We start from the raw sequence: 14028 nt of genomic DNA on the forward strand, positions 1-14028 counted from the left end.
TGCACACATTTCACCTGTGTACTTCTACCTTAAAAATGTGGCTTTGGTGGCACTAGAGTATTTGCCTTGTGCGCCCCACATCTCACACAAGTGCCTTCTCTTCTCCAAACCAGATTTGAGATAGTTTTCCCTTGAAAGGGTTGCAAAGAGCCTTCGTCAGAATTTCCTGCTTGCAGCTAGAATCTATACCTGAGCCACCCTTAAATGCTGTTAGTGAGCACTGTAGCGTTGATAAACGGAGAACAAATAGATCTAAATGAAGAGGGAAAAATGCAAGGCTCTTCCTTTTACCTAACTTCCTTCAATGTAAGTGCCATTAATACTAAGAGAGTTCTTCCTCCTGACCAGTTCATGACTTTTAACAAAGAGGCTTACTGTAGCTTTCATGTGAGATTTGTAAGGAAAGTCAATCCATTATATTACTGTTGTAGGTTATTCTTTATTGAGGCGATACCCACATCTCAGCCTACCAAACACATGTTGTAAAAATCAAAGGGAAGCTTTAATTGCAGTTTTGTTGCAAGTTTGTATTTTTAAAAAAATGGTTCATTACATATCGAATGTCTTGTTTTTTCTGTTTTATCCAGGATGAGCTTGCTCGTGTCCTGGTGACCCTCTTTGATTCTCGGCATCTGCTGTACCAGCTTCTCTGGAACATGTTTTCGAAGGAAGTGGAACTTGCAGATTCTATGCAGACGCTTTTTAGGGGGAACAGCTTGGCCAGCAAAATTATGACTTTTTGTTTTAAGGTTTGTTTAATCAATGGTTTTTATTTTAGATAACTGCCTGTCAAAGTCAAATGGATGGATGTTAATTATTACAAATTGACTCTTTGTGGTATAGGATTCAGTTAACTAGGGTCCCATTTAAGATCATATTCTCACTTCTTGGCAAAAAGAAAGAGGAGCTTAAAACTGTACAACATTAATTCTCGGTGCACAACCATGCCTATAGGTATGTTGAAGTAGCACCACCAGGACTTTTAGTTCTCCTTTAGATGGCTGACTTTAAGGATGGTGGACAGTTTGAGTGTAGAGATTTGTACCCACATATGTACTGATGTTTGTCAGATCATAGTGATTAGTTAAAGGAAAGCCCAGGCATGGAACGGTGGTACACAAAGACATTGCCCCATGTGGTCTTTCAGATTCTGATTCCAGCGAAGGAATTTACAAAGCATTATGAAATTAACCACTCAGACATTTAAAGATTGATAAACAACGATGAATGCATTTTATGTAAGACTGACACATAAACATACACACATACACTCCTTCATTATCATAGATGAATATTAATTTATAATCTTCGTAAATGATTCCAGTATTAAAATCCGTCCCCAGTTTTAGACTAAAAAAAGCAGAAACATTTCTAAAGGAAAAAAAGTGTAGGTGAAGGGACATTGTGGTTAAGAGACAAAGCTGAAAACCACTAAAACTCACCAGTTATTGTAAAACAGTTTTCATTGAAAAGTTATTTTTCTTAGTATTCGACTGAAATAACGTTGTTACATCTACATTTGTTCAATTTATTTTGTAATGTAATTTATACCCTTACACAATCTTTTGCCATGGCCTGTGTGCACAAAATTTACCCTTCGGCAAGGCCTTGTATGCAGTCTACACCCTCCTGTCCATGCACCCATTCTTGTGCCTTAATGCCAACTAGTGCATCGGTTGTTGCCTTCAGGTATTCTCTGCAGTGTCTGACCCCTGCTCCTAGTGGAGACTGGTTTTAGGCCATGGACGATGACCGCGCCCTGTGGACATTCCCCCACTCCTAGTCCCAACTGTTACTGTAACTGTTACTGCATAATCGCAGGGCACCCTGCACTGAGTAGAACACCCCCAGTACCTGCTGGGCATTCCTTTAACAATGACCTGCAGACAGTAGGTGCAGGCCTTCAGTGTTGCAAAATATAAACATTGGCCAGAGCGCATAGCTAAGGGTTACTCTGTGCTTGCATTTCGATGTCCCTAACACCAGCAGTGCATCAGCATCTTAACATTTTATTTTGTCGATTATAACTAATTCCCTAAAGGAAGTTAAATAGAAAAGTAAACTTTCTGATCCCCCTTGATCTATCTTTATGTAAATTTCAAGATGTGAAAATATTTTATGTTTTTGGAAGTTTTGTGTGGATTGATCATAGAGACCCTTAATAACAAAAAATACAAAGCATGGCTTTTCTTTGGGTGCACACAAACCCAGTACCAGTTTCAGGACTGGCTTCCCCCGTGCCTAGTGCATTTTACTACCATCTCACCCTGAATTTGTTTGAAACGATCAAAGTGTGTGCATTTTGTTGGCTTAGTTCCAGGGCCAATTCTAGCTGCTTTCTTTGGGTGGGATGAATGTTATTTTTCAGCCCTCTGGGGATTGTTCCAGTTCTTCCTGGCAAAGGAACGTGGCCAGCTTCTCCCTCCAACTCCCACCCTTTACCGCTAACTCTCACCCTTTCCAATGGCCCTAGGAACATGCTGGGTAGAACAATGCTAAAAAAACAATTGATGGACAGAATCCAGAACAATGTCATACATTCACCCCAGTACAAGGATCTGGACCTGAATCCATCGTTTCTTTGCTCGCCATGCCATTCCAGTTTGGACCCAGCCATATGCAAATCAGTCTTGACACTGCGCCCAATGGGAACAGTCCAGCCCAAACTGCCAGGCCAGGTCCTCCCTGGACTGGAAACAAGCATCTTAGGAGTGGTTTCGGGCTTTCAGCCCTCATCAGCCAGGATAGCTTGACTCCAGTGGCATGGAGAGCACGGGACCCACGTCTGAGCATACCCGTCCAACTTGGGGTGACAAATGCAAAAACAACAATTGATGGACAGAATGCAGAACAATGTCATACATTCACCCCAGTACAAAGATCTGGGCCTAAATCTCCTTGTGTTTGCTTTGTTCGCCCTAAGTTGTCACGGTATGCTCAGACGTGGGTCCCTTGCTCACGTTGCCACTGGATTCAAGATAGCCTGGCTGATGAAGGGCGTTACCCAGAAACCGGTCCCAGGATGCTTGTTTCCGGTTCAGGGAAGACCTGGCTTGGCAGTTCAGGCTGGGCTGTTCCCATGAGTCACAGGGTCAAGACTGATTTGCATATAGCTGGGTCTGAACTGGGGTGGCAAAGTGAGCTAAAGAATGATGGTGGATTCAACCCAGATGTGTGGATGGGGGTGAGTGAATGAAAAGTTTCAGTGCTCCGAACATCATCTCCTTGTGTTTGGGTAGAACAATGCTTACAGATTACCTGGCAGTCTGCACATAAAATTATACCTTCTCAGAAGGCCAGATTGGTTTGTTATATGGAACTGATGCGTTTGTGCCATCTCACCTTAGGTTCGTCTCCTGATTCTGAATGTCTCCCTATTCTTTTGGTCTGGTCTTTAGAGTTTCTTTTGGGGAGGGGATTGACTTCTTCAAATTTGGGATGGCACTTTTTTAGGAATATCCAATTTCTCAACTTTAGCTTGTGAAATTTTGAGTCCCGTTATTTACAAAAATTGATTTATCCTGTTTAGGTTTATGGTGCCACCTATTTGCAGAAGCTATTGGAACCTTTGCTCAGGACTGTCATCACTGGCCCAGACTGGCAGCATGTCAGCTTTGAGGTGGATTCTACAAGGTTTGATATGTGACAGTGCCTGTTTATTTTGAGCAAACATCAGAAACGTGTCATGCCATTTTGTGCTAGTCTAATATTCCCTTTTCCTCACATTGGTTGTGTTTGTGTTTAGTTCATGTAATTCATTCTTAAAAAAAAGGGACAACCTTATTTTATTAGCAAAATTCATTTTAGTATGTCAGTTATGTCAAACTTTTCTTTTCCTGACAGGTAGACCCATCCAATTGGCAACCTTATTTTCAAGGGAGTTGTCACGTACATGTGTGTATTGGCCTACAGACTACCTCTAACCAATAAAGTTATCTTTGTTGGGTTCCTGTTTTTGAAAAAGAACACAGCATAGAATGAAGGGGATAAGTCAGTAGAGCACCTCTTTTTCTGCACCCCACTATTGTAATCAGCTACCTTCACCCATTGGTAGTGCCATGGCACGATCACGGAGGCCAGTAAACATCCATGTTAAAAGGAGTACCCCTTTTGGTTACATATGTCACCAAACATGGTCGAGCAACATCAAAATCATTTACCTCTTAAGTTGTAAAGAGACTTGTATAGGGATCAATATAGAACTACATGCAAATGTCCATTAATGTATGCACCCTTATGAATCAGTTTACCTCTACATTGTACTTTTTCATCTCATCAGGGCAATTTTATCACTGGGCAATGCCAAATGGAAAGTAGCAAGTACTGTGCTTTAGGTCTGCTTCCTGGACAGCAGCAGTGTTGGGAAAGGCTCTATAGACTGTGCCTTACATTACATATTTAATACTGCAGTTGGTTGGCAAATGATGGGTTCATTTAGTAAGTCTCCCATCCCCCATGGTCCCAAACATTATATTTAATATCATGCTAAGACTTTCTAGAGAATCGTTCCGGCTCGCTGATAACCACTATCTTGTTGTTTATAATCCACCAAATTTTTATTTCCGCATATGTAATCCCCCAACATTGTTGTGTATTTGGCCTAATCAAACTTTATTTTACTTTGTCACTTTATTACCGTGACAAACTTTCCTCTTTTCATGATTTTTAACAATATCTTTTTTGTGACCATGTTATGGATTATTCCGAAAAATAAGATGATGAATTATAGGCATGTTATAACCATTTTAGTTTGTATTCCTTTAGGTTGGATGCCATGGAAAATCTGGATGATAACCAGCGCTGCCTTCGGAAAATGACAGAGAAATTCTTCCAAGCAATCATTAATTCTGCCATTGAATTTCCCCCCCAACTTCGCAGTGTTTGCCATTGTTTGTTCCAGGTATGCTTTTCATTGTGGTGGAAATGTGATGCTTCCTGAAATTCTTTTGATGACAGTGATTTTTAAAATATATTTTAAGCTTTGATAGGTGAGTGTTCTTACCTTTTCAATTAACATAATTAGCCTTTAATGGTAAAATGTTATATTTCTCAAAAGAGTTACTGAGGGCCTGTTCATCTGATTGCCTATATATTCTTCTGGCACAACAGTTTCTACTCCTACTACTTAACTATTTTTTCTCAGTCAAATTGAACATGGTATTGACCCATCAAAGGAACAGGCAAAGGCATCACACCATGCCTGAAAATTGCTGATTTTGGATTCCTTTAAATATTTCTTCTTGTGTTCAAATATATCTTACCTTGTTTCTTGTGTTTTATGTTGCCAATAGAACAGAGCAGAGCATGATGACAAAATAGGTTTATTCTCTGGTGCATGTACGATTTTGCCCAAAGATGTGGTTAGAAAATATAGGGAGCTCCTAGTTCAAGAATGTTTAGCATAAATGAATTCACTTCTGCCCATTAAAAAGTCAGAATTTTAGGTGTAATGAAAGTTGGACAGAATTGTTGCATCTTCTCATAAACAGACCTTTATCAGCTATCCAAATTATTAGAGCGGGCAGTGTATGATCAACTACAGGCTTTGTTTGAGGGTAACGTGATTCTTCCTCCACAAGCAGATTTTTCACAAACCCTCTGTTCTGAGTAAGTGGCTTGTGCAGGCAGCGGTCAATTACTTATCGATTTCATTGGTGGCAGTGCTGTGCCCTTGGTATTGGTAGACTTTACCATGTCCTTTGATATCCTGGATTTTTGCAAGAAACACTTGGGTATAAGTTTACAATTTACGGAAACTCAAATGCATACATTCCTGTCATCCTTGCAACACTATGAACTAGTTGATGTTTGTGTTGATAATTGTTAGCAGAACTCTTCTGTTCTGCATTGTGGAAATGCCTGGCACAGTATGATCAAACGATATTGTTGTATTTATATTGACTTGTAGTTGAGAATCAGCATGTGAAAAATAATTGGATAATTACACCATCCAAAGAACTGTAGCCTGGAAGGGTGTGGGGAAATGTCTGGAAAATGACCATTAACTAAAGATTGAAAAATAAATGTGGTGCTCTCCGGAGCTAATGAATTACTGAATGTGCACCTTGTAAGTGGGGCACCAAAGCTCTTTGGACAACTTTGAACTGTTTGGATTCAGTAAGCCACCACTTGCTTAAGTGTAGAAGTAACACTAGCACAGTCTTGCTGCTGTCAGGGTTTATTTAAGAATGAAATACAAGTATTGTTGTGATAATATGTACACATCATTTCCTTTGATGCAAAGGTTTGTGATTTATGCACAAAATTGACCTTCAGCTGCGTTAAGTACACAAAGTATTAACCCTTTTCCTCCATTTTCACCCTTCTTGCTTTTCCATTTCAAATCCACTCCTCATGAGGACTTCCTGAAATACCAAGAAAACATTAAATTCATGACCTTTTTGGACTATTCCAACCTAGTCTTTTTCCAAGGAATGAATATTCCAGTTCTTCTTAACTCGTGTGCTATTTTAATGGCTATCAATAAAGAATTTACATGTTTTGCGAATTGTAGATTCATGCCTCAGCCCCTACACAGGGAAATGTGCAGAAGTCATGAGTTTCCATGCATGCACTTCACAATAAACGTGTGGATTTTTCTCTAGCCTACAATCCACTGAGGTATCTGCATTCAACAATCTTTCTTCACAAATCTCATTCCTCAACATTTTCAAAAAAGTGTCTTTCAAAGCATGTCAAACCCATCCTGATAATTCCCTTTAAGTCCACAAATTCCCTGCCATCTACCCTATTTGAATTTCTGGTGGGGAAACCCCCACACATCCTCCTTTCTTTTGCTCACTTCCTCCTAACTCCATTTCATATATTCTGCTACTTCCTTCGCATGATTTTGTCCCTCTTTTCCCTAGACCTCTACCTGTGTTTGTACTGTACTATCTGTACCCTGTCCTATTCCTTAGTATCTCTGCCTATACTCTAGTACCTCTACCCATAACATGCCTTTGCTCTAACACATCTACCTGTAACTTATGCTTCTATCCCAGTTATACCTTTGTAACACTAGCCATGCATTTCTGCATTCGCCACAGGTGTGCCCAAGTACCTCTACCTCACTACCTCTTCCCACCCTCCATACTATAGTACCTCTTCCCCAGTCTCTATTATGCCCTTTCCTTTTTCTCCTTGCCTTTTTTTCTGTTCTGTTTCATAATTCCAGTGTCCCCTTCTAGTGATTTTCTGTTGACGGTGGCAGTTACCCTTTTACTCCCCCTAACCCCGCACTCAGGGCTTCAGAAAATCCTCTCCACGCTGGCACAGTTCCTGCTGTGGAAAGTGGGAATCAGGTAGGTAAACTATGATTCCCTGATTCAGTATTTGTGAATTATAACTAAAAATCAAGCTTTTTTCTCATGTAAGCTGACTTCGTGAACCATGTCTATGGTGACTTATGCAAAGTCTCCCAGGTTGAAATATACATAATCTGGTGACCTGAGGTAGTGATGTAGTTTAGTTTGCACCATAAAACTGAAACTTTATTTACTTGACTTTACAGAGATCTATTGTTTTTCTTTCTTCTCAGCACCTTTAGGAAATCTACTGTTAACACTTTTCAGTGTCAGTTATGTACAAGTTTGTGTAGGCGCCAACACCAATGTAACAGGTGGGTGACAAATGAAATGACAGTAGTTCTTTCTCTCCATAATACTCTTATGAGCTCTGTGTTTTGTGCCCTAATCCCTTTATGCTAATCCTGGATTCATTGCTAAGGACTGCAATATAGAGGAGAAAAAAATCCAGGAGAATACAACGTGTCTACCAGAGTGGAACATATTACACCTCTGTGGAAAATATATCTATTTCTTTGTTTGTGGGCATTATTAGTGTCTTCTTTTTCCTTATTCACATAACTGTAGGTGTAGTATAGATATTACAAAGTACCTGTTTATAGACTCTTTGTGAAGAATGACGGCTAATAGGCTTCACTCCATAATTCAAAAATAGCAGTTTATCTTTTAGGTTCTCTGGGAGGCACTATTCAACCTTTTTAAAAATCAGTCTCTCATGCCTCCTTGTAAAAAGACTATGAAACCTACGGCCTGATGTTTGATGGCAATAGTATTCCGTCCCAAATGTTGCTGGGTACCCTGTACACCAATCTGACAGTCTGCCTCCTTTATTTTCAGTTGTGCAGACAAACGTGCCCAAAAGCTTTGGTGGTTTGGTTAGTGGAAACTCTAAATCTAGGACCTGGAAGAGCAGGGTCCTGCAGTGTTGAATACACCAGACCTTTTGCCCTGTTTGTAACAAAACAATTTGATGTCATTGTTTTTTTGTTTGTTCAAGGCCGCCCGGAAAAGCCTATCTACCCAGAGCAGAAAAAAATACAAATTATCCCCACTTCCATGGAAAAAACTTCTGGGCTGTCCAGGTCGTTAGTATTTTGGTTTTAACAAACCAACTCCTGCTTTGGGAATTTGGTTTTGAAAAACAAAAAAAGTTCTCAGAGTTGCTGCTTGAATCATTGCAGCCACTTAGCAAACTTTCAATGCCTTCAGAGGAGCTATTGTATTAGTGGATCTTCTGAGGCATAGAGATCTCAGCAGGGCTGGTGGAGATCTCTTAATATGGTGGGAGTTAGTCCGGCTAAGCGGGCAGAGATAATGACATCCACCCTCCAAACTCTAGGTGAAGCCTTTAGTTTGGAAGAGATTATTTTAAATGTCTACTCACGGAACTTGGATTCCTATGGACTTTAGTGGGCGTCCATTTATAGCGATGCTTAGCAGTATTATATTACAGGCCTTCTTTTTTCAAATATCTGCATATGTTTGCAGTCCATATAAACAGCCTGATAATTCTATCTTTCCATAGCTTGTGTGGGTAGAAAATAAGAGGCAACCATCTCCGTTCTTTTATTGCTACTCATGTTCAGATAAGTAGGATTGACTGTAGCAGTGATGATTGGTGTGTGCTCTATGGATTTAGGATGTTGATGTGCATGGGGAGCATTGATGTGCTTTCATTTCATTTTAATTGTGGACGTGGCATTTATAGCTTGTTTGTGGTGTTTTTGTTTTCTCAAAGTGTTTCACTGTAATCGATATATTTAGTTTTTTATACCTACGCAGTTAGGCTTCAACAGGTGCACTTTGTTATACGTTATTAAAGGCCTACCGTGACTCATGGTTAGTAGTGCACAAGCAGCATAGCAGAAGCTGACAGTGAAGTGGGAGTAGGGTCATTGAAGCGAATTCCTCCTCTTGTATGGATGGGCACTTGTCCCTGCAGTGTTCTTTAGAGAGAGGCATTTATAGCTTGTTTGTGGTGTTTTTGTTTTCTCAAAGTGTTTCACTGTAATCGATATATTGTTTTTTATACCTACGCAGTTAGGCTTCAACAGGTGCACTTTGTTATACGTTATTAAAGGCCTACCGTGACTCATGGTTAGTAGTGCACAAGCAGCATAGCAGAAGCTGACAGTGAAGTGGGAGTACGGTCATTGAAGCTAATTCCTCCTCTTGTATGGATGGGCACTTGTCCCTGCAGTGTTCTTTAGAGAGAGAGCAAGAATATGCCTACTCTGTGAGGTCATGGAGGTTTTTTGGCTTGTTGAAGTTGCCTTTGTGAGTTATTGTGGAATTACATGACAGCAGTCATCTTGAATGTTTGCGGTAGGGTGAGATTGTTAATGTGCTGGTGACCATAATTTGGGGCTTAGGTTAGCTTGGCATATCTGAAAGACACACGTTAGTGATGGATTCCTTCCCTTAGAATATCCCCAGGTGTCCGACTGGATCCCGAAAGTTTTTCAGCAGCAGTACGTACCCCTGCACGTCGGTAGGTGACTTTGTGCAGCTCCGCGTCCTTCGCTGGCGTCGTAACTGCTGAGATGACATCACAGAGATTACTTAGGCGCCACCCATGCGTGCTTACGTCAGTTATTTCTTTTTCCGTGCCAGCAAGCGCAGATCCGGTTAGAGCACGTACCCTAGTCACTTTTTGACCAACTTTTTTTAGACTTTCGTTTCTACTTCTTTTGAGTCTTTGACTCCTGGTGCAAAGTCTGGGTTTAAATCCTGCGGGGCCTGTCGCCATGTGATGTCAGTGGCCGACCCGCATGGCGTCTGTCTCTACTGTCTGGAACGGACCGATGACTCCCGGTCAAGTTCCGACTGTCTGGCCATGGCTCCAAAGGCTATGCTGGAGCGGTCCCGAAAGCTGCTGGAGGCCCGGCAGTCATCTCCGGCCATATGAGGTCCAGGGGTCGCTCGAGGGACCGACCGCGGATCCATCATCATTGCTCCTCGGGGTCAAAGTCTTCGTCCTCTGAATCGGGTAAGAGACGTCACAAGAAAAAGTCGAGGAAGCGTGTATGCTCTCAGAGGTCCCCCCTGTTGGTCTCCGGATGCAGCCGAGGGGGCCAGCGGCCTCCCCGCCCTATTCGGGTCTGTCAGCGACTCCGGCCCAGGTGCAAGAGTTTCTTGCTGCATGGACGGCCTTTTCAGGCCTAGGGCTCCTGCCGGCGTGCCTTCGGGCCCCGCTGTTCTGTTGAGGGTCCGTGCTTGCCACCAGCTCCGGCCCCAGCACCGCAAGGTCCTCCGCCGGAGGCTCTTGGTCCGTCGCCGGAGGGTCCTCCGCCGGCGGCTCTGGCGACCCGTTCCGGTGCCGCAATGGGTTCCATTCATCCCACCTCTACTCTTGCCCGAGTTTCCGAGCAATTTTGCTCTGGCTTGGGACCGTAATTGGAACATGGAGCACAATCGGCGCTGCCCTGCACCGTCCCCGGCGCTGTTGCATTTGTTTTCCCCTGTGCCTTCCCCGCAGCTGCAGCCTGTGCCTCGGGCCATGGAGGAGGGGGATGACTGAGAGGGGTCAGAGGACTCTCTTGCACAGCAGTGCGAGTCCGAACATGAGTGGGCAGAGGACTCTGAGAATGCAGGTGACCTTGACCTCTCATCTGAGCCTGGGTTTGTGTTGACTCCCACTGTCATGGAGGAAGACGCCACATACACTGTGGTGCTCCGTAGAGCTGCTGAGGCTCTTGACCTTGATCTGCCTACTGTTACCCTCAAGATGAACCTCCTTACTGAAGTGCTTCAGCCGGCAGCAAGTTCTATGGAACCTCTGCTTCTATTCAATGAGGCCTTGACGGATGTTTTGATGGACACCTGGTCTAGACCAGCCACAGGGGTTCCTGAGGATAAAAATGTGGCCATGCGTCATCGCGAAGCATCAGGTGACCCTGCCTTTTTAACAAATCATCCGACCCCGGAGAGCCTGGTCATTCAGGCCTCCACTTTCCAAAGTGCATTCCCTACCGCTCCGCTGGATAAGGAATCGAAAAAACTGGAGCAGTTTGGCAAAAAGTTATTTTCCTCTGCTAGCCTGGGGCTGCGGGCAGTCAGCACTGCATGCCTCTTGGGCCGTTACTCTCATGCTGTGTGGGACACAGTGGCGCAAACTCTGCCTCAGTGCCTGTAGGAGGTACGGGCTGTACTTTCCCAAGCTGTTGCCGAGGGGAAGGATGCCGGAAAGTTTGCCATTCGGTGAGGGCTGGACACCGCAGACACTTTGGGGAGAGACATGTCCACGACGGTGGCCTTGCGTCGCCATGCCTGGCTGCGGTCCACTGGGTTTTTGGGATGGGGCACGCCTTTTGATGGTACTCGCCTGTTTGGCGATAAAGCAGTGGAGCGTTTCAAGGACTCTCGGGCTACGGCCAAGTCCTTGGGTCTCTCCACCACATGCCCGGCCACGTCTACCTTTCGTTCCTTTCGTGGCCATGGGAGAGGCGCTCCCTACACGTTCGTTCAGCCAGAAGCCTGCGCAGAACCAACCTTAGCGCGGCCGTGGGCCGTGGCGGCATAGGGGGCCAGTGAGCGGGTCAGTCCACCTCTGCTCCCGCAGCATTTGCCTCAAAGCTTTCCTAGTCCAAGCTTTGGGGTGCACCTCACACCGGTGGGCGGCAGGATTCAACATCACATTCCCCACTGGCGCTCTGTCACTTTGGACAGGTGGGTGCTGTAAATCGACCGAAGGGGCTACTCCCCTTCAAGTCTGCACCCCCCCTAGCCATTCCACCTCAGTTCCACCGCATATCGGGGCTTCACTTTCCGCTTCTCCAGCAGGAAATCATAGCCCTCCTGGCCAAGGGGGCCATCGAGCGCGTTCTTGGGCCAGAAGTAGGATGTGGTTGTTATTCCCACTACTTTCTGGTCCCCAAGAAGGAGAAAGGGGGCCTGCGCCCCTCCTTGGACCTCAGGAACGTCAATCGCTTCCTCCGGAAGGAGGAGTACAAGATGTTGACACTGGCTCAGGTCTTGGCTGCCCCCTACCCTGGAGACTGGATGGTAGTGTTGGACTTGCAGGACGCTTATTTCCACATCCCCGTCCTGCCGGCCCACTGGCGTTACCTACGGTTCATGGTAGGCCAGGAGCATTTTCAGTTTGCTATGCTCCCCTTCGACCTTACCAGCCCTTCTGTTGTTCACGAAAGTGATGGCGGTGGTCGCCGCTCATCTGCGCAGGTCAGGGGTGTCAGTCTTCCCCTAGACGACTGGTTGTTGAAGGTGGGCTCGCCCCAGGCAATCGTTACCTACCTTCAGACTATGGCCGACCTCCTGCATTTGCTGGGGTTCTCCATCAACGTGCAGAAGTTGCACCTGAGTCCCTCTCAGAAGCTCCCCTTCATCGGAGTGGTTCTGGATTCTACACAGTTTAGGGTTTATCCTCCCAAGCAGCGAGTCCAGGATATTCAGGCTATGATTCCGATCTTTCAGCCTCTATCCTGGGTTTCAGTCAGGATGCCCCTCCAGCTCCTGGCCCTGATGGCCTCCTGCATCCTGCTAGTGTAACATGCCAGATGACATAAGCGGGCTCTGCAGTGGAACCTGAACTTCCAGTGGGCACAGCATCAGGGCAACCTGTCTGATCATGTCCAAATCTCAGAGGGCGCTGCACGACAATTGCAGTGGTGGCTCATGAATCGTGATTTGGTCAATGGCAGATCACTCTCCCTTCCCCAAGTGGACCACACAGTGGTGATGGATGCATCTCTCCTGGGATGGGGCAGCCACTTGGGAGAGGCAGAGATCAGAGGCCTCTGGTGTCCGGCGGAGTCCTGGCTCCATATCAGTCTTTTAGAGCTTCTGGCAATCCGACTTGCACTAAAGGCACTCCTTCCCCCTGTCCGGGGAAGTGTAGTGCAGGCGTTCACGGACAACACCACAGCCATGTGGTATTGCAACAAACAGAGCGGGGTCGTGGACCCTATATCAGGAGGCTATGCGCCTCTGGACATGGCTGGAACATTAAGACATTACCTTGGTGGTTCAACACAAGGCAGGTTCCCTGAACGCCAGGGCGTACGAACTCAGCCGCCGGTGCTTGATGGATCATGAATGGCGTCTGAACTCGAACGTGGCGCAAGGTCTCTTTCTGCAGTGGGGAGAGCTTTGGTTAGATCTATTTGCCACCGAAGAGAACGCGCAATGTAATTTCTGCGCGTTGGAATTTCCACGGCGGCACTCGCTCAGCGATGCTTTTCGTTGCGAGTGGAGCTGGGGTCTGTTGTACGCCTTTCTACCTATACCACTTCTGCCCAGAGTGCTGAAGAAGATTCAGCGCGACCGGGCCCAAGTCATCCTTGTGGCTCCGGATTGGGCACGAAGATACTGGTATCCCAAGCTACTCCTCCGATCTGACTGCCTCTTCGGGAGGATCTTCTGTCGCAGCAGCAGGGGACGGTCCTCCACCCGAACCTGTCCAGCCTCTACTGCCATGCGTAGAGATTGAGTGGCGACATTTGGCAGCTTTCAATCTTTCTCCCGAAGTCTGTGATGTCATTCTGGCAGCCAGGCGTCCATCCACTAAAACGGTATACGCCTGCTGGTGGAATGAATTTGTGGCATGGTGCACAGCAAAGGTCGTGGATCCCCTTTCTGCCCCTCTTTCTGAGGTCCTTCTGTTCCTATCCTTGGCCCAGCAGGGCTCTGCCCTGGGCACTAACAAAGGTTATCTTTCGGCCTTCTCTGCCTTTCTAAGGCTTCCAGATCAGCTTTCTCTATT

The 14028-nt window shown here is 45.3% G+C and overlaps 1 protein-coding gene across 8 annotated transcripts in view; it reads left to right on the plus strand.

Moving 5' to 3' along the window:
* NF1 (neurofibromin 1) overlaps positions 1–14028 on the plus strand; it is a 2143703-nt gene that overhangs the window by 1128887 nt on the left and 1000788 nt on the right. For all 8 annotated transcript variants that reach the window (XM_078679713.1, XM_078679719.1, XM_078679717.1 and 5 more), the window contains exons 27-29: positions 588–749; positions 3530–3633; positions 4765–4900. In XM_078679713.1, the coding sequence (XP_078535839.1) occupies positions 588–749; positions 3530–3633; positions 4765–4900 (402 nt within the window). The remainder of the gene's footprint in view (positions 1–587; positions 750–3529; positions 3634–4764; positions 4901–14028) is intronic.

Source organism: Lissotriton helveticus, chromosome 3_1 (assembly GCF_964261635.1).
Source record: "Lissotriton helveticus chromosome 3_1, aLisHel1.1, whole genome shotgun sequence".
Classification (NCBI taxonomy): Eukaryota; Metazoa; Chordata; class Amphibia; order Caudata; family Salamandridae; genus Lissotriton; species Lissotriton helveticus.